This window comes from Leucopleurus acutus (genome assembly GCF_964270905.1).
Source record: "Leucopleurus acutus genome assembly, chromosome: 11".
Lineage (NCBI taxonomy): Eukaryota > Metazoa > Chordata > Mammalia > Artiodactyla > Delphinidae > Leucopleurus > Leucopleurus acutus.
The window spans coordinates 5,724,183-5,744,110 of NC_139152.1; the positions used below are offsets into that span (position 1 = coordinate 5,724,183).

At 52.3% G+C, this 19,928-nt stretch overlaps 1 protein-coding gene across 1 annotated transcript; it reads left to right on the forward strand.

The window, feature by feature from the left end:
• Window positions 1-1,127: 1,127 nt before the first annotated feature.
• KCNA5 (potassium voltage-gated channel subfamily A member 5) lies at window positions 1,128-2,921 on the forward strand (the record flags this gene model as incomplete). The annotated part of the gene is made up of 1 exon (XM_082849892.1): window positions 1,128-2,921. The coding sequence occupies one exon, from the start codon at window positions 1,128-1,130 to the stop codon at window positions 2,919-2,921; it is 1,794 nt and encodes a 597-aa protein (XP_082706018.1).
• Between the last annotated feature and the right edge of the window lie 17,007 nt (window positions 2,922-19,928).

A 19,928-nucleotide genomic window follows, 5' to 3' on the forward strand; every position in this document is an offset into this window, starting at 1 on the left:
AGCGCCACCCTCTTCCCTACCCAAACCTCCCTGCGGCCCCCAGCTCCCAGCTTCACCAGGCTAAAGGGCTCCCACCAGGATCTCTTTCTCCCTCCACCCCTTCCCTGTCTATGGTTTCTACAAATGAGCTATGTGGAGAGAGCAGAGAGGTTGTGTGTTGCAGGAATATGAAGGCAGACAGCGAATCACCAGACTCAGCTGCCTGCCTGGGGCTGCCCCGCTGACCACAGCTGTCTGTGCTGGGAATCAGGGCTTTCCCAAGGCTAAGGGCAGGGAGATGCTGTACATTTTCAGTCAGTTACCTTTTGACGAAAATGTATGTAGGGAGATGGGAAGAGAGATGCTTCTCCGTTGGCCTGGAGATATACACATACACGTATATTTTTTTCAAGGCCGATAGCTCTGCCCCGCCCCCTCCTGTTTGTAATTCTTCCTAAAGAAGAGAGAACCCTCATTCCTCCAAAGGAGAAATGTAAAAAGGACTGTCTTCTCTCATACTCAGACTCATCTCGAAGTCTCATCCCTCCAACCCAAGACAATTCACTTCCCCTAGAGTCCACTCGGCGTTCAGCGGGTGCCCAGGTGAACTGAAATCCAGAGCTTTTCTCATCTGGTTGCCCTGGGAGTTTCAGCGCGCTCTCGGTACAACCTGTCCCCCCATCCTCTCCACTCCCTCCCTTCACCCTCCCTCCCTCCTTCCCTTCCCAGGCTTCCTCCCTGGCTGCGCCCAGCTCAGCCCCTCCCTCCCTTGCCGGGGGCCCCAGCTGCGCCCTCCGGGGAGACACCCGCGGCCTCCGGGCCCCGAGGGGAGGCGCGGGGAGGAGGGGAGGGCAGGAGGCGGGGAACTGCGCGGGGTGGAGGCCAAGCCTGGCGGCTGGAGGTTGCATCTGCTGGAAGGTGGCTTTTGGCTGCTTGGTAACGGGCTGCCAGAGTCGAGAGAGGCAGAGAGCAGGGCAGCGGCTTCCTGACGTCAGGACCGAACGAGGAGAACGCGCCAGCCCCCCAGCCCGCCCCACAGCTGGGCCGGCCGCTGGTGGGAGAGGAGCCCGGCGCGGGGCGCCCAGCAGGGTGAGAGGGGGCGCCGGAGCCGGTCCGCAGGGGCGCAGCATGCCCCCCGCCCCCGGGCCATGGAGATCGCTCTGGTGCCCCCGGAGAACGGCGGTGCCATGACCGTCAGGGGAGGAGAGGAGGTCCGGGCGACAGGGGGAGAGCTCCGCTGCTCCCCGACGGCTGCGCTCAGCGATGGACTCAAGGAGCCAGCGCCAAGGGATCGCGGCGGCGCCGAGAGGGGCGCGGACCCGGGAGGCCGGCCGGTGCCACCGGTGCCCCAGGAGCTGCCCCGAGCTAGACGGCTGCCTCCGGAGGACGAGGAGGGACAAGGCGACCCCGCTCTGGGCGTGGCGGAGGACCAGGTGCTGGGCTCGGGGTCCCTCCATCACCAGCGCATCCTCATCAACATCGCCGGGCTGCGCTTCGAGACGCAGCTGGGCACCCTGGCGCAGTTCCCCGACACGCTCCTGGGAGACCCCGCCAAGCGCCTGCGCTACTTTGACCCCCTGAGGAACGAGTACTTCTTCGACCGCAACCGGCCCAGCTTCGACGGCATCCTCTACTACTACCAGTCGGGGGGCCGGCTGCGGAGGCCGGTCAACGTCTCCCTGGACGTGTTCACAGATGAGATCCGCTTCTACCAGTTGGGGGACGAGGCCATGGAGCGCTTCCGAGAGGACGAGGGCTTCATCAAGGAGGAGGAGAAGCCCCTGCCCCGCAACGAGTTCCAGCGCCAAGTGTGGCTGATTTTCGAGTACCCCGAGAGCTCGGGTTCCGCACGGGGCATCGCCATCGTCTCGGTCCTGGTCATCCTCATCTCCATCATCACCTTCTGCTTGGAGACCCTGCCTGAGTTCAGGGATGAACGGGAGCTGCTGCGCCATCCCCCGGTGCCCCACCAGCCCCCTGAGCCCCACAGGGGGGCCAATGGCAGCGGGGAGGCAGCGCCTCCCTCTGGCCCGACGGCGGCACCTCTCCTGCCCAGGACCCTGGCTGACCCCTTCTTCATCGTGGAGACCACGTGTGTCATCTGGTTCACCTTCGAGCTGCTGGTGCGCTTCTTCGCCTGCCCCAGCAAGGCCGAGTTCTTGCGAAACATCATGAACATCATTGACGTGGTGGCCATCTTCCCCTACTTCATCACCCTGGGCACCGAGCTGGTGCAGCAGCAGCCGGGGGGAGGCGGCGGCCAGAACGGGCAGCAGGCCATGTCCCTGGCCATCCTCAGAGTGATCCGCCTGGTCCGGGTGTTCCGCATCTTCAAGCTGTCCCGCCACTCCAAGGGGCTGCAGATCCTGGGCAAGACCCTGCAGGCGTCCATGCGGGAGCTGGGTCTGCTCATCTTCTTCCTGTTCATCGGGGTCATCCTCTTCTCCAGCGCCGTCTACTTCGCAGAGGCCGACAACCAGGAGACCCACTTCTCCAGCATCCCGGATGCCTTCTGGTGGGCGGTCGTCACCATGACCACGGTGGGCTACGGGGACATGAGGCCTGTCACCGTGGGGGGGAAGATCGTGGGCTCGCTCTGTGCCATCGCCGGGGTCCTCACCATCGCCCTGCCCGTGCCCGTCATCGTCTCCAACTTCAACTACTTCTACCACCGGGAGACGGACCACGACGAGCAGGCAGCCCTTAAGGAAGAGCAGAGCAGCCAGAGCACGGGGGCAGGACCGGCCGGCGGGGGCCAGCGGAAGGCCAGCTGGAGCAAGGCGTCCCTCTGCAAGGCTGCGGGGCCCCTGGAGAATGCGGACGGATCTCGAAGGGGCAGCTGCCCCCTGGAGAAGTGTAACCTCAAGGCCAAGAGCAATGTGGATTTGCGGAGATCCCTGTACGCCCTCTGCCTGGACACCAGCCGGGAAACGGATCTGTAAGGGAGGCCCAGGCAGACAGCTGGCCGTGGCCCGGGGACAGCGGAGGCCTCCCGACCCTGCGGATCTACTTTAGGCCGCAGAGCGTTTCAAGCCCACACCGTAACCTACGTCTGTCCCCCTTCTTCCCCTGCTCCCCTTCTGCCTCCCCACCGCCACCTTGATAGCCTCATTTTCCCCCTTCTTTCCATGACACGAAGGGTCGCCTATTTTTAAAAAGTACCACATTCCGTGACGCAGGAGCTGCTGAAATGGTGAGCACTGTGAGATGGATGTATTTGTCGCCAGTGTCCTATACCCAGCAGCGGGATAACCCAAACAAAAATGACTGTAAATAGCCCAGGTCCCCAGAGATTTTGTAACCCACCCCCCAACCGATATCCCTGCGTTCCAAATTTGCTTTACATATGATTATATTTGTGTATAGGGGAAAATATTATTTTTATGGCTGGCGAGTGGAGTTTTGTACAGTAGTTCAGATGGAGATATTTTGGATTTTGGATATTTTGGATATTTTCAAGACATATGTTGTATTTATGGAAGAGAAGGTTATTGTGATGTTCTCCTGTGATACTTATATTAGAGCCAGAGACCCTGGTCCGGTTTTTCTGGCTCCTGTGTCTGCAAGCCTCTCTCTTTCTTGAGATGTAGTGTCGGTGCTTTGCGTCTAGGGCAGGGAATGCTCTGGAAGAAAGGCAAGTCTAACTTTTCCTGTGCGCCTTAAACAATGCTTGCAACTTTCTTCAAAAAGCATTTTAATGATGTTGGAGGAAGACTTCTGATAATTCATTCTCTTGATTTTCATCCCAGGAAATAAAATATTACTTAGTTGAGGCAAGTGTTAGTTTTTCTACAGCTGATGTATCTTTGGAAATTAAAAAAAAAAAAAGTCTGTCCCTTGCTGTTTCTGGTTCTGGAGTCAGAGCAAACCCCGCCTTGACTGGGGCAGAAAACTTGGAAAGCTCATGATTTGATCATCAACAACTCTTTGCTGAGCACTGCCCCTCCCCCCCCACCGCCCCGTACCTTGAAGATAGAGGGGTGAATTCTGTTTGTCTCAGGTTTTCAGGACACAGGCACGCCTGGCTGGCCTTAGATCCAGCCATCAGCATGGAGTGTGGATGGGGCAGAAAGGCAAAGGATGACCAGACCCTCCTCCCTCCCTCCACCCCCCACCCCCGCAGTCCCGCTGTGGTCTCCTGGGGCTGGGTTTCCCAGCCTTGGTCTGCAGGCTTTAAGCCCTTCTTAACGTTGTTCTCAGCAGCTCTGAGGAACAAGCCTGGTTCTCCCAGATACGAAACCTGTCTGCAAAAGGGCAGCCCTGGTGTGAAAATCACAGAGAGAGGCGGCAGCACCTTCTTATTATCCTACCCACCCCGTAAACTGTGGTGCAGCTGAGAAGGATGCTTTGCCTTTGTGATGGCGGAGGTGGCCCGAGGATGGAAGGATTTGCTTGTCCACATTAAAGGCTGGTTTCTACAGATTGTAACCTTGCCCCGAGTAATCCCTAAACTCAGAACAAATCCCTTTGCTCCCTTGTCACTGGCTGATTCTGGCAAAACATCACAGTAGGTGTAACACTGGCTGCAGTGTCTCTCTGGGGGCTTAGGTATCCGCGATGGGCTCCCGATTCCTGCTGTTGCTTTTTCTGTTGAATAATCCAGAGACTGGTGGTTTGGCATTCTCACCAGGTTGGGCTGGTGGTCCACAGCCACATGGCTCCCACGACAACAGTGAGCTTGATGCCTAGTTCTGGGGTACATCCAGGTGTGCGGGGGGGTGGGGGAGCGGCGGGGGGGGGGGGAGGGAGGATCTAGGAAATTGATGTCTGGGGATTGTGGATTTCAGTGAGATGCAGTAGCAGGAATAAAAGCCAGTGTCCGTGACAGGCCAGAATCATTTCCAGCGGGGAGCTGTGAACAGCACATCTGAGGAGGAAACAGAAGGATTGTGCCTGCGGGGCTCAGTTGTTTTTCATTACACACTGGAAGTAAAGGAAGGAGGGCAGAGACAAGTTGTTTGTTTATAATTTACAATCTGCCTAAAAGCGGGGCATCTTGCCAAAGCTCTCCTCCACACCGTCTCACTGCCAAGCCCTCTAAGGCCGTGAAGCGAGCGCTTGTGGTTTAACGCACCCCTGCTGGCTGGGACTGGGGGTGGGCACGACTCGGGCTCCACCCTCCCCTGAAGATAAAAGAGGAGGTGCCGCCTTTGCCCTGAAGGTCATTTCCTTTAGGCTTGAGCAGCAAAGAGAGAACTGCGCCTGCCCGGGTCTTAGATGTGTCCGGGTGCCTCACAGGTGTTGGTTCAAATAGACTGACTGCCTCTTTAGAATGTCCAGTAATGGGTACCAGCTTATACAAAGCCTCAGGGATGAGATCGTTAGTCTCTCTGTTTTGTGTGGGAGGAGGGGGCGCTGCCCTGCAGGTTTACAAAGGGGATCAAGGCGGTTCCAGAGGGACTCCAATCCCCTGCTGCAGCTTCCCATCCTGGAGGCCGGTGGTATCTGTCCTGGGGCACTGGGAGGGCACCCGAAGGCAGTGCAGGTGTTTCAATCTCTCTGCCTTCTCAGTCCACCTGCTGCTATGATTCTGGAAATGGCCCGCTGTTTCACTCCAGCCTTCCCAGTGTTTTCTCTGTTCACGTGATTGGCAGGAAAGGAGGACGAATGTCAAGTCTTTTACCCAGGTCACCTGAGGCAAGGGGCCCCTTCCTGTCCTCTCTACCCCTCCCTTTCACTGCTGTCATTGATTTTCCTTCCCGAGGAAATTAGATCAAGTGGCTTCAGCCGAACCTTTATCCAGATGTTCCTTCTGGGCTCCCACAGCAAGAAACCATCCCTGGGTTTATAATCCACCAGCTTTGGCAACCTCCACGCAGAGGGCAGAAATGCAATGGTGTGGTGTGTCTACGTAAAGACACCTGCTCTCCTGTAGAGCATGCGGACCCCGGTTTTTCACCACCTACTTTTTCTTCTCCTGCCCATATGCTCACTGAACCCTGAACAAGGGTAGGTTCAGAAAGAAAAGTCTTGTCACGTGCTTTAAAGCCCCAGCTCCCTGATCTGCCCTGCCTGGGGCACACTCCCTGGAGGGAAAATGAAACAGAGGACCAGCCCTGGAGGAATCTTCCCGTAGGACTGGGCTGTGACTTATTCTGGCGTTAGTGATAGGAGCACTTCCAGGCTTGGAGGGGATGGAGCAAAGTGGTTCTCTTTGGAGTGGAGAGTCCCCTCCAGAGATGGCAGGCTGAGCACAGTGAGTGTGACCCTGGGGTGCTGTCCCCTTGGGCTGACCTCAGCAGCGCATATCTGCTCAGCAGCTGCTCAGTGTGCTGGGGATACTGGGACACATATTAAGATGCTGTCCCTGCCCTCATACGCTTCCAGTCCCATTGGGGAAGCAATCGGTGTACAACAAATCAAATCATGCAGGACAGGGTGCGACCGAGTGCCTTGTAGAGGATTCCAAAATGAAGTGGGATGGGTCAGGAGGGGGAGGGCGAGGAGGAGTAGAGAAAGAGAAGCTTCTGGAGACCGTGAAGGGCAGCTGGCTAGAGAGGAGGGATGGGGTCCAGGGTTACAGGCTGATCGCTGCCTCTCCCCAGGACCCCAGTAGGAGTCCTGAGGTGATCAATGGCAGGGGACTCAGCAGGTATCTAGGGCAGAGATTGGCAAAAGGTCCGAGAAGAGCCAGATAGTAAATATTTTAGGCTTCGTAGGCCATGAGGCAAAACTGAAGCTGCCATTGTAGGTGTTTATATAACCACTGAAAATGCAGTCACTTGAAAATGTTAGAACCAGCCTTCGCTCGAGAGCCGTACATCCCTGTCATAACCATTTACCCGTCGCACCGAGGCTGCCTCCTGGGCATCCAGTCGTGCCTGGGAAGCTCTGACCTGGCTCCCTGATTTGATTTTGCTTCACTGAACTTGCATTTCTTGCAAATACCACCCCTGGCTTAGGGAGGGGCTCTGAGGCTGGGATTTCCTAGACAGGGGAAGGCTTTATGAGGAAGACGGAGCCATTTCTACCTCCTTATGAAAATTAGATCTTTCTAGGTGGCTGTGAGACAGGCTGCTTTATTTCTAGGAAGGAGGAATAAAATGCCCAACTGGACATTCTGCCCAGGGCTCTGGGCAGTGGGGTTCTCCCCCAGAGGCTGGCGGAAGTGGGCCCAGGTGGCCAGAGGATGGCTTCCTTCTCCTTTTGGCCCTAAGTCTTTTCCTGGACGTGACATCACATTGGGAGCCTCGAGGATGCCCTTGCCCTCTCCCTCTTCAACTGGCTCTTCTCTGGCTGTAGAGATGGGCCTGGGCTGGCAGGGCCCCTCACAGTGTGCGTGGTGGGAAGATGGGAATTGGCTCCAGCCCACAGGCCTCCAGACAGAATAAGATGCTTGCCACCTGCCCTTTTAATCGGCCGGTGTCTTCTAATGTCAAACTTTGCACCAAGCAATGTTTCAGCTGGAAGGAACGTTGCAGATAATCTGGTGGGTCCACTCATTTTAGAGAGGGGCAGGCAGAATCCCAGAGGGAAGAGGCCCCTTACCCAAGGTCACCGTAGTTAAAGTCAGCTGGGACTGGAACAGTCTCCCCTGAGCCCTAGGCTGGATTTCTCTGTGTGGTCCACTCTGCTCCCTCGGCGTCAAAGTGTCCCCATTCTCATTAAAGCTGCCTGACCTTCCCTCTGCCCCCCCCCACCCCCCCAACATGGCCACCCCACCTCCCAAGGCACGTTCCTGCCGCATCAGTTCATTTGTATCCAGTTTGCCTGTGAGGGCTGCCTCCTGGGTGCTTGTGAAACCCTGACCTGTCTCCTCCGATTTGATTGGACTCAACTCAACCTGCGTTTCTTGAGACTATGTCAAGGCAGTACAAGCAATGGAGATCCAGCTCTGTGATGGCCTGGTTCTCACATGCAAGCAACTCACTGTACAGGAGGAAAACAGAAAACTTTATAATCCAGCGTCCTTAATACCCTCATTCACTCATTTCTCCATTCATTCAACAAATATTTATTTGACAACATTATTTACTATGAGGCGGACACCTTGCTGAGGCGCTGAGGCTGACCGGCAGGGATCTCCCCTGGTTGGTTTCCCAGGTTAGTGGGGAGAACCAACCATCAAGGAAGCAAATGAATAAGGAGATCACTTTTTTTTTTTTTTGAGGTTTGATGATTCTTTTAATTAATTTATTTAATTCACAAGTCCTCCCTCCCTTTGGCCTTTATTTTTTTTTTATTTTTATTTTTTGGAGTATAATTGCTTTACAATGGTGTGTTAGTTTCTGCTTTACAACAAAATGAATCAGATATATATATACATATGTTCCCATATCTCTTCCCTCTTGCGAAGAGATCACTTTAAAAAACAAAAATTTATTGGAGTAGAGTTGCTTTACAGTGTTGTGTTAGTTTCTGCTGTGCAGCAAGGTGATTCAGTTCTACGTGTACATATGTCCCCTCTTTCTGGATCTCCTTCCCATGTAGGTCAGCACAGAGCACCGAGCATCACTTTTAAATAGACGTAAGAGCCAAGGAGGAAATGAGCAGATTGTAACTGGGGGTGGATGTGCTCTTTTAGAGGAGGGTGAGTGTACTGGAGGCAGAAGACATGAAATGAGGTGAAGAGTGCGGGACACGGATGTGGGGAGCCTGGGGGCACCAGGAGGGTGTGTGTGTTTTCCTGTACAAGCAGAGGGCTGGTGGAGACAGATGCGGGGGTGGGGGAAGGGAAGCCAAGGCCCCCTGGAGCTCCAGACGGCCTGTAAATCCCAGCACCGCCTCAGGGGCCACTCACCGCTTTGGAGCAGGAAGCTGGCCCTGCCCTCCAGGTGGCATCCCCAAAAGAGACGCAGCAGACGATGTCACCAAGCAAAGCACAACGCGGATTCCTGCTGCAAGGCTGACGATGGGTTCCAATCTGATTTTTAAAAATTTTAGAGGGTAAGTCAAGGCCCTCAGATGCCCCTTTGATTGTTTGGCCAATGAGCAGGAGACACTGACAGATTTTCTGAGTCAGAAAATTTTCCAGCCAGAGCCATCTGGGGCTGGGAGGCAAGAGGTGGGAGCAGGGAGGCAAAAAGCCCTGGAGGCTAGAGCTTCTAGGGGACGATTCTAAGACCAGGAACAGGAGCTGAAAAATCTAAGAGGGGCTGAGGTGGGTCCGGAAGAAAGCCTGGTGGGAAAGCTGAACGTCTGCAAGCAAAGCCTGTCATTGCCTGGAAGTTCAGAACGAAACTCCACGTGTACCTGCATGGTGACCTTGGCTTGGACCCCACGAGCAGCTCCTCTGTGCTTTCAGAGCTGAAGAACCTCGGAGGACAGCGGCTTCCCCTTCAGCCCACCTACACTCCTCACTCCTTCCAGGTAGGCACCGGTTCTTTCTTGCATGTGTGGGAGCCCCTCCTTTGGGGGACATGGAGAGACATGGGCTAAGGACCCGGAAGTAAGCGCTGCCCTCCCGGGAGGTGTGCTCAGGGCCTCCCTCCTCTCACCCTGTGGTCCGTGTCCTCTCCTGCGTGACGTCTGTGCCCAGGAGGAGTCACTTCTGCCTCCTACAGGTGTCTGGCATCTGCTGGCACAAGCTAGCCAGTCTTGGGTACAGTGGTGGGGACAGAAAGGAGACCGATTCTGCCCTCAGGACACTCAGAGACTGATGTGGTCAGGCGACACCTGCCGGTACACGAGGAGACACGTGCAAGAATGCAAGACTCATGACAGGGACTTCTCTGGTGGCACAGTGGTTAAGAATCTGTCTGCCAACCCAGAGGACACGGGTTCGAGCCCTGGTCTGGGAAGATCCCACATGCCACAGAGCAGCTAGGCCCGTGAGCCACAACTACTGAGCCCGCATGCCACAACTACTGAAGCCTGCGTGCCACAACTACTGAGTCTGCGCTCTAGAGCCCGCAAGCTGCAACTACCGAAGCCTGTGCGCCTAGAGCCCGTGCTCCGCAGCAAGAGAAGCCACCGCAATGAGAAGCCTGGGCACCGCAACGATGATTAGCCCCCGCTCGCTGAAACTAGAGAAAGCTCACGTGCAGTAATGAAGACCCAACGCAGCTAAAAATAAATAAATTAATTAATTAAAAAAAAAAGAATCATAGCAAACAAAACTAAAAATAAAGCCCAAGAACCAGCTTGAAGTGTCCCTGGGAAATGTGATTGTGCGTAAAGGTTTGGGGGGTGTTGATCTAAGCCCAGGGGAGATATTTGGGCTGGGACTCCTGGGAGAAGTGATCTCAGAAGCAGAGTGAAGGAGAGAGAACATTTTTTAAAAAAAAATTTTATTGGAGTCTAGTTGATTTACAATGTTGTGTTAGTTTCAGGTGCACAGCACAGTGAATCAGTTATACATATACATCTATCTACTCTCCTGGAGATTCTTTTCCCACATAGGTCATTACAGAGCATTGAGTAGAGTTCCCCGTGCTATACGGTAGGTTCTTATTAGTTATCTATTTTATATATAGTAGTGTGTATATGTCAATCCCAGTCTCCCAATTTATCCCTCCCCTGCCCTGGTAACCATAAGTTTGTTTTCTACGTGAGAACATCATTTAATGCTTGTTAATCTACATCTTCCCCGTTGTCCATCCTCCCGCCCCTGGGAGCCCTCCTGTCAACTCCCGCAGCCCTCTTCTGTCACTCATCGCTCTGTCCCTTGAGTGTCTCAGGTTGGGAGGTGGCCGGCTCACAGCAGACGGTGTCTTGTGCCTCGCTGGCTGTCAGCTCCTGAACGTGGCCTTTGATACAGGTCAAACCCATGTGACCCCACAGTGAGACTCGACAGTGACCTTGCTGAACCCTGAGTTTTACATGGAAAGAATGAGCTTTGCCTTTTCTTCTTACGTCTTCAGTTTTACAGTGATTGGTCTCCTGACACATCCGAAGGCTGCTTTTAGGAGTCTTTGGCTTCTTATTTTGATGATCCTATAAATACTGTTTCAACACAAGATCTACTCTTTGGGAACTTCTAGGTGCTTGACTGCGACGCTATTGCAATGTCGTGTTTATCAGCGATTTCCAAATCACTGTGATAATAGAACTGGAGATTTAGACAGCAGCTTTGCTCCAAAGAGTGCAAACTGCTGTCCCTGTGGCATGTTTTGTAAACAACTGAGATGACTCGACCACGAATGGGTACCTCTTGGTGATCCATGCCAGTGACAGGAAACACACAGAAGATGCCCATGTATGCTTGCGTGCTTTCCTCCCCAGCTGCCAGCTGATGGAACTTCCTATTCCTGCAACACTTTGCACTTTTAAACGGATGTCCCTTAGGAAGTGGAAGCGAGTGGTCCCAATTGTGCTTTGATGGCCAAGGCATCTAGTTGCAAGGACGAATTTCTCACAGAACATCCCGGTTGGACCGCTGACTGTAGTTTATGCTTCTGTTTCTCTCTGCGTAGTGTACACATTGTTATTACGTTATTGTTTATTTTTCTTCTTTAGTTGTAGTGAAGTCACCTGTAAATCCCACATCATTTCCACATCAGTTTTTTTTTTTTTTTTTTGCGGTACACGGGCCTCTCACCGTTGTGGCCTCTCCCGTTGCGGAGCACAGGCTCCGGACGCGCAGGCTCAGCGGCCATGGCGCACGGGCCCAGCCGCTCCGCGGCATGTGGGATCCTCCCGGACCGGGGCACGAACCCGCGTCCCCTGCACCGGCAGGCGGACTCTCACCCACTGCGCCACCAGGGAAGCCCCCGCATCAGTTTGAAATTGTCTGAAATGGCAAAGTCACCTCCTCCTCGCCCTCCTGTGTTCCTTTCACTGTCTGCCTCTGGTCCACCCTACATAAACTTCCCAGGTAGTCTCCCCAGAAGGCAATCCACATGGTCAGGCCATTCCCAGGCTCCTAAACTGAAATGAGTCCAGTCCCTTTAGCCCGACTTTTGAAGTCCTCCATGCTGTGATGTTAACCCTTCCTTTCCAGCCTTTTCTTTGTCTACCTCATCCACCCCCGAAGACACCTATGCTTCGTAGCTACGCTGGACAGACTCGTGGCTGCAGCTGACCCCACCGGTCATCCTCCTGGTTGGAATATGGGTGACTTATTTCCACCCACTGAAATCCTACTCATCCTTCAATGCACACCTCAAGTATCTGCTCCTCAAAGGGCCATCCCCAGTCTGTCCAGTTCAAAGCCATGTCCCCTTCTCCCGTGCTCTTATCATAAACACATTTTGCCCCAACGTGGTAGTTGTTTCCCTAGCTCTGGCCCATCGCAGTTCAAACTCTTCCTTCACATCAGGAATTGGCTGGTCTGTCATCTTCCTAATCATCTCAGTGCCTAAAATCGGGCCTGGAATACAGCTGGCACTCAGTGTCAAGGCTATTTGGACTGAATTGATCGTCCTTTGATTACTTGCCTGGACCATGGAATTAGGTCCCGGGCCTCCCAAGCCGCTGGACATACAAGCTGGTGTCGTTATCTCCATATGTGATGTGTTGATGAGGTATCTGCTGCAGGTAGGGAGCTGGGTTCAACCCGTGGCCAGCTGTTTGGACGTGCAACCAAATACAATCGCTCTGGCCCTCCCACATGGGATGTGGTAGAGCAGTCCTGATACAGACACTTTCAGGCATCTAGGAAGATGCAGGACTCCGTTGGACAGTGGCCATTGCCCTGCCTTCACTCACCTGTGTGTAGTCCAGGGGAGTGATCACGTGGTGGATTTCATGTGAGCTGGGACTCCTAGCAGTAGAAAGACGAGGGTGAGGATTCAGGGGAGTGTTTCGGGGACCAGGAAAGAGCCAGGGAGGGAACAGACAGAGGATGAGCTGAGAGCTAGAGGTGGAAAACTGGGAAAATTGTCACTCTGGGTCAAAATGTCACTCTGGGTCAAAAGATGTTGGTGAGGATAGGGTGACAATATGTCACATCTGCCAGGGACACGCAGTGTATACCTGTGGCTGGTCAATGAAGTCTTTTGATTGTCTCTGACACTCCATCCCCCTCACTCCCCAAATGTCCCAGTTTGGAAGATGAATTGAGGGGTCACCCAAGCGGAGGTGGGAGTGGTAGGGGACAGTCTCGCTCTCCATCATTCTCTGCTGTCATTTTCAGGGGGACCCCTGGGTCACCAGGTTGGTTGACCTGCAGCAGTGACACCTGCAGGGCCAGGGGCAATCAGGCCACCAGGAATTTTCTGAGCCCCCAGATGCCAGGTGTTGTGCTAGACACTGGTGTTTAGGCACCTGTAAGACATTAGGGGGCACTGTGTGGCATTTAATCCACATCCTCAACCCCAGTCCCACGTAATATAGCTCTCCAACCCCTGGCCCAGGACTGGGTAAAACTTTTAGAAGTTCTAAGCAGAGAAAAGAGCATGATGCTTCTGCATATGTAATTCAAAACAAAAACAAGACTAACTGAAGCATAAATATAAGAGAGCCCCCATACCTGCTAGTATTTTCTTTGATGCTTCTACTGAAATAGCGTGTCAAGTTATTTTCGAAAAAAAAAAAAAACTTTGTGATGCCCCCTGTTGAGCTGGTGCCCTCAGCTCAGGTTGACTCTTCTTTTTGGGTAACCAGGACCCTCCCCATGCCCCCCTTGGCCACATCCCGGGGCCCGATCACGGGCACAGGCAGTTCTGTCTGGGTGGCTTTTCCGAGTGGGAAATGGTTCCAGATGTTGACAGCTGGAGGCCACCAAGGCAGACCTGGGCTTCCCCACAGCCACACAGAGGCTTTCGTTCTGCAGCTTTGAAGGGGCTGCTTTGATGCTACCCCCAGCAAAGCATGGTTGGTTGCATCTTTTCCGGGAAAATGCCAAGAGGTGAAGCTGTGGATTAAGTCTCTACTGTGAATTAGTGATCGCCCCTTCCTGACACTGGACCTGGACCACCCTCATGTTGTGAGCAGCAGAGGGGATTTATAGAGTGTGGACACTGAATTTCAGAGATGGAAGGGACTATTTCTCTGAAATAAAGGAACAGTGATAGGATATCATAGTGAAAAGTGTACATTAATGAGACAGTTGAAGTGTATGAATAGAGTATGTGCATGGGGTCCAACTATGAACCCCTCAGACATTTTTAAAGCAAATGTATATGTCACAGACCTTCTGACACATACATAAATATTTAAAGAGGTCATCTTGGAGAAGACCACGCATGTCACCAGAAGATGCTGTCTTTGCTCAAAACATTTTGGAATTCTCCTTCGGGAACACATTCAGACCCAGTTCCTGGAGTTGACAGAGATCCTCTCATCAAATGGCAAGTTCGCACTGAAACTGAAGTGACTGGCAGTCACTCACACTTTAGTATGAACTAGTTAAATCAAATGCAACTTAGCTCTAATCTGACAGTCTAGGAAATGGGAGTTTAAGCAGAGGGTTGTGGGGAGAGGATAACTTGGGTCCTCTAGGGAGCAGCTGGGGAGTGGGCTGTGCCCCAGGAGGTTGAAGAAAGAAGGGCTGGGATGCAGGGACGGAGGGTGGGGGAGGGCTAGGAGGGCGTAAAGAGGAGCCTTGGGGCCAGCACATGAGGAGACATGGAGGCAGTCAAGTGTTTGGTTAAGGGAGAGGTTTGGAGGCAGGTAGACCTGAGTTAGAATCCTAGTTATGTCATTGGTTACGTGACCAAGTGCAAGTGGTACCTTTCTAAATGGCTTATGATAGAACAACTTTTTTCCAACCATAAAATAAATTAAATAAATAAACAAAAATAAATAATAATAGATAAATAAAATAGTTATTTCCAACCATAAAATGGGAATAATAACAAGGCTTCCTTTCAGAGTTGTCAAAAGGCAAATGTAATAAAGTACATAGATATTGGTTTGGAAGAAAGCCCTCAATAAAGGTCAGTTATCATTATTATTATTATGTAGGGTTCCAGGAGAGAGCTTAGAACAAGCCTGCCCCTTTCAAGTGGGAGCACTAACGAATTTATTTTGGCAACATGTATTGAGCTCTAATAGCTCCCTGCCGTGCCAGAGCTATGAGATGTAAAAAGATGAACTGGGAGGAATTATTTGCCCACAGTCTACTGGGTATCCCAAACTAAGTGCACCGATGACAAAATCAGATGTAGGAATCAGGTGTTCGAGATGGATCTGGAGGATGGAGGAGATTTACACGGGTCGGGGCAAAGGGACGCTCCACGGGCAGGATCGGGGTCTGGGAGTGGACCAGTCAGTGCTGCAGAGTGGGAACGAAACTGCCCCATCCTAGCGTACAGGAAGCCCCAAATGTACTACGTGTGTCTCACCTTATCTCAGCCCAGCTCCATGTCCAGTGCAGGACTGAGAACCGGGCTTGCTATCGACCGTCGCGGGGCAGTGTACTTTACAGGTCGATATCGTAATCAGTTTATAGTGATTCAGACACAGCTTTAAAAAATCTCCCGGTTCACAAACGTTTCTTGTGAGCTACACAGGAAGAAGAAGAAAAAAAAGGCTATTTCTTCTACTATTTGATTTGCCCAGCCTCAGAAACTAAACCTCTCTCAGACTGCCTCTTGTCTGGGACAGGAAGCTATTTGCTTGGATAGTGAAAAAGGCGTGAACATTTGACTGTAGCAATGTCCCATGCGCAACTTAATATTCAGATTCCAATGATTCAAAGCCTAAGCACCTGGCCTCCACCTCTGCATCCCTGCTGGAAATAAGATCCTTCCGAATTTGTTAATTCCCCCCATGTTTCCCCTTCGGTAAGGGTAACAGTAAGATTGGTTTCAGGATCTGTTTCTGTTTTGTAAAAAAGTTCATTTGTATTATATACACACTACTATATATAAAATACCCATTTGTACCATATACACACTACTATTAATAAAATAGATAACCAACAAGGACCTACTGTATAGCACAGGGAACTCTACTCAATTTTCTGTAATAACCTATATGGGAAAAGAATCTGAAAAAGAATGGATATATGTATCCATTCACAACAACACTGTAACAAGACACTGTAAATCAACTATACTCCAATAAAAATTTTAAAAAAAAGATCCCTCTGAGATCTCAGATCAGGTAGAGGACCATTCATTCATTCATTCTTTGATGCCTGCAGGCATTACAGCCTAGGAGCCCAGGTGGTCTGGAAGTAGAATGTGAGAGCTTGTTGTCTAGCTGAAGCCAATTTTCTGTATAAAACTCTTTGTGTTTGTCATGTGGGGATAATAGGACCTTCCTCCTATGGGGGTTGTGAGAATCCAATGAAATACCGCACGGTGAGTACTGAGCACGTGGCCCGGCAGGTGGTCGATTGTGAGTAATGGTGCTCATCGTGGTTGTTCAGCCTCTTCTATGTACCAGGCACTGTGCTCAGCGCCACGAAAGAAGCAGAGCCTAAGCAGGAGGCCTAGATGGTTACGGAGCGGGCAGCAGCTCTGAGTTCATTCCCATGTCCTTTCCTTTTCCCGGGGTTTATGGGCAGGTCCCCCACTGGAGGGGATTTTTAATCCCTTACATCTTAGCCCTTTTATTTTGGCGGTACGCGGGCCTCTCACCGCTGCGGCCTCTCCCGTTGCGGAGCACAGGCTCCGGACGCGCAGGCTCAGCGGCCGTGGCTCACGGGCGCAGCCGCTCCGCGGCACGTGGGATCTTCCCGGACCGGGGCGCGAACCCGCGTCCCCTGCATCGGCAGGCGGACTCTCAGCCACTGCGCCAGCAGGGCAGCCCCATCTTAGCCCTCTCCTGCCCGCTCTTCAGCAATCCCGTCTTCCTAGCGCACCTGGTTTCCTTCCCGGCACTCACGTTCTCTTAGGATACTTCTTGGCTTGCTCACTGCTTCTTCCTCCTACTGGAACGTAAACGCTAGGAGAACCAAGCCCTCGTCTGGCTCGTTGACGTCCTGCATCCCAGGCCCACGGCAGTGTTGAATAAATATCTATTGGCTGACGGACTCCTGAACAAAGCCCAGCAGGTCTCGGGTGGTGCAGATCGGACAGAACGACTAGATTTAAGCGGTTCCTTGAGGACAGCAGTCGTATTTTCTTCTGTTATCTTTCTTGGCCCCCACAGAGTTCTGGGCACACAGTGGAGCATACTAAATACTTGTTGGTGGATTGGTTAAATCAATTGCAACAAGAGGTATACCTGGAAGGGGTAATGAGTCTTGAAGACAAGAATTATGGGTCTTAAAGACCAAAAAAATAGGAAATTATTTTTAGTGTAGGGGAGTTTTTTTATTGTGGTATGTTAGGGACAGGAGATTTATAGTCGTTTTTACTGTTTATAAGTTTAAAAAGATGGTATGTGAGCTTCTGCAAGAGAGCTGGAGGTTTCACAAGTTTCCATTGCTCTGAAACGGAGGTAACTTCCAGCCACGCTGGCATCCACCCTAGAGCCTACGTGACATTTTATAAATCGTTTATCAGCGCTGAGCTCCCCAGAGTCTGCTCTGCCGTTCTCCAAGATGCTGGCTGACACCTCGGACAGAGGAAGCCAGGATGTGTTTTGACAACCGAGTGGTTTCCTTAGCAAGCTGACGGTGTCCTCAGGCAGCTCAGCAGAGAAAGCTTTGGCTCTCCAACGAGGACGGTGACGCTCAAGAGGCTTCCTCTCTCGGAAGCACATGCTGAGTCCATCCTCAGACCAGTATCTGGATTTGCCTGGGCTCTGTGAAGCCAGCCTGTCCGTTTGAGTGCAAAGCAGGCTCAGGCCTCTCCGCTTTGCTATTTTACTGAAGAAAAGTCAGTGAACTTGGAGCACAAACCCCCAGAGACCACAGGAAATAGGCTCTGAGTCCTTTCCAAGAACACAGACGCGAGCTAAGCACCGTGGGGAGCAGATGGACGGTGAAGACAGATGTCCGAGGGCAGCGTCCACTTTCCTGCTCGTTACTACTCGCTGAGCACCTACTGTGTGCCATGTTCCCTGGGGGACATTTTATAACATGATCCTCAATCGCAGAAATAACCTTGCCAGGTTGTAGAGCCAATGACATTTAGAGAAACCGCACAGCTAAGAACAAGGCGCAGCTGGATTTGAACTTGCACTCTCTGCCTCCAGACCAAGGTCTCTTTCCGCCTGGCCATCTGGTAAGGCTGTCTGGGGTTGACCATGGAGGAGTGAAGATCCGTTTGGGTAGGGGTAGAACAAGAAAGAGGCAATTTAAAGGCAAACACTGGATTTGAAGCCTAGGAAAGGAGGGGCCACGTCAGGGTAGCGTGGAGCTCAGTAGCAGGAAGGGGACATCCTGCCAGCGAAAACCTGCAGGTACGTGTGCGGCGTAGGCACAGGAGAGAGAAGGACGGACCACTTTGCTTGGGCAGAACGTTTCTGAGCCTTGGGGAGGGTTCGTGGGAATCATTGGAGCCAAGTTGGAGAGACAAGTTGAGGCAGGGCGGTTGTAGCCGTCGCATAGCAGGTGGGGTTTGGAACTGATCTTATACTTCAAGGGGGGGCCCCTGTGCAGGTGTTCAAGAGGGAGAATTAACCTGATGAAAGTGGTATTTTAAGAGGATTGGCGAGAATGTCTTGGGAGATCTGGGGCCGGGAAAAACCAGCCATGATGTTGTTCAAGGGCAGAGATGAGAGAAAGCTCCTATGTCCCATTAGCTGCTCTGAGAAAAAGTTTCTCTCCCTCTCTGCTCACCTCCATCTCAGCACAGCTGCCGACGCCCTCCCAAAATAGCCGAGGCAGTCCTGCCCGTCCCAGGGGTGCTGATCAGCTCTCGCTGGGCCTGTGGCTGACCCCCTCAGGCCACAGGCCCGCTATGTCTAAGGTGGCCCAGCCGTGCTGGGCCTCACAGAGCCGAACATGACATTGTCCCGAGCCTGAGGGAAGCCTGCCCATGTACTGCCGTCGCGGGAGTTGGGGGAGGGGAGTACATCTTTGCGCTCTTGCTAAACATGCTACTGAGCACTGTAGAAACAACTGAATGTTGTAGAACACAGTTTATTGCCCTTGTCGCATTGGGGAAGGATGGCAAGATGGTGCTTCTTGTTTTTAACGGGAGACCAACATCCCATGTTCCGTAACATCACACTCATCTTTTGCTAGAAAGTTGTCCATAAAGTACAGGAAAAATGTCACGATTTTTCTCCCCCTACAGTGTAGTCAGGGCTCCTGGAAAAGACAGAATTACTTTTACCAAGAAAGAAGGTGCCCGTTCCCTGATTGTGGGTTGCTACAAGCACCCCAGACTCAGGTGACACACAGCAGATAGGAGTGTGGCGTATGGGAATGGGGGCAGGGGAGGGAGGAGTCTGGGCCATCTGCTTCCCTGTTCTCTCCACATCAGAGAGATGGCTTCAGCCTCTGAAAACTGTGACCAGGGGATCAGGCGACATGGAGTGGGGTCAGGAGTTCATACAACCAGAAGACCATAGGATCAGAGAGTATCAGAGCTGGATGGTGTCCAGCAATAGCAGTGGTTCTCAGATGTCAGGATGTATAAGAGTGACCTGGGATGCTTCCAAAACTCCAGATTCATGAGAACCCCCGCCCCAGGGCTTCTGACTTCATAGGTCTGAGGAGTCTGCATTATTTATTGGAACTCTTTGTTATAAGCGACGGGAAACGCCGCTTGTATGATTTAAGCAGAAAAGGAGCTTGCAGAGAGAACACGTGTGCACGTGGAGCTGAGGGAAGCTGGGCAGGCAGAAGCGCTCCTGAGGATGCAAACTCTGGCAAAGCAAAGGAGGAGGGACCTCCTAGAGACGGTCACCTGGTCCACCTGATGGCCAAGCTTCAACCCCACATGAGGGGACTTGCGTGAGGTCACATGCTCTGTGCTCCTTCAGAAGGGTCTTTTCTCAGATCTCCTTGTCACCAGCCTTCTGAGTTGGGCCATTCTAGGTCCTTGACTATGAGGCCCAACTCCTGTCCATTTCCTTTTGTAAGTCTTTCATTTCAGATGATCTCCCCTTCCAGGAAAAATGGACAATCGTTGGTCCATTCGCTAGAGAGAGGTTTCGTGTCACACACTTGGGATGTTTTTTTGATCCCTTTAATTAGCTCTGACGCTTATGCAGTGTCACTGTGGGCTATTGTATGTTCAATCCTTACAATAGCTCTGGAAGGTTGGTGTCCTATTATCATT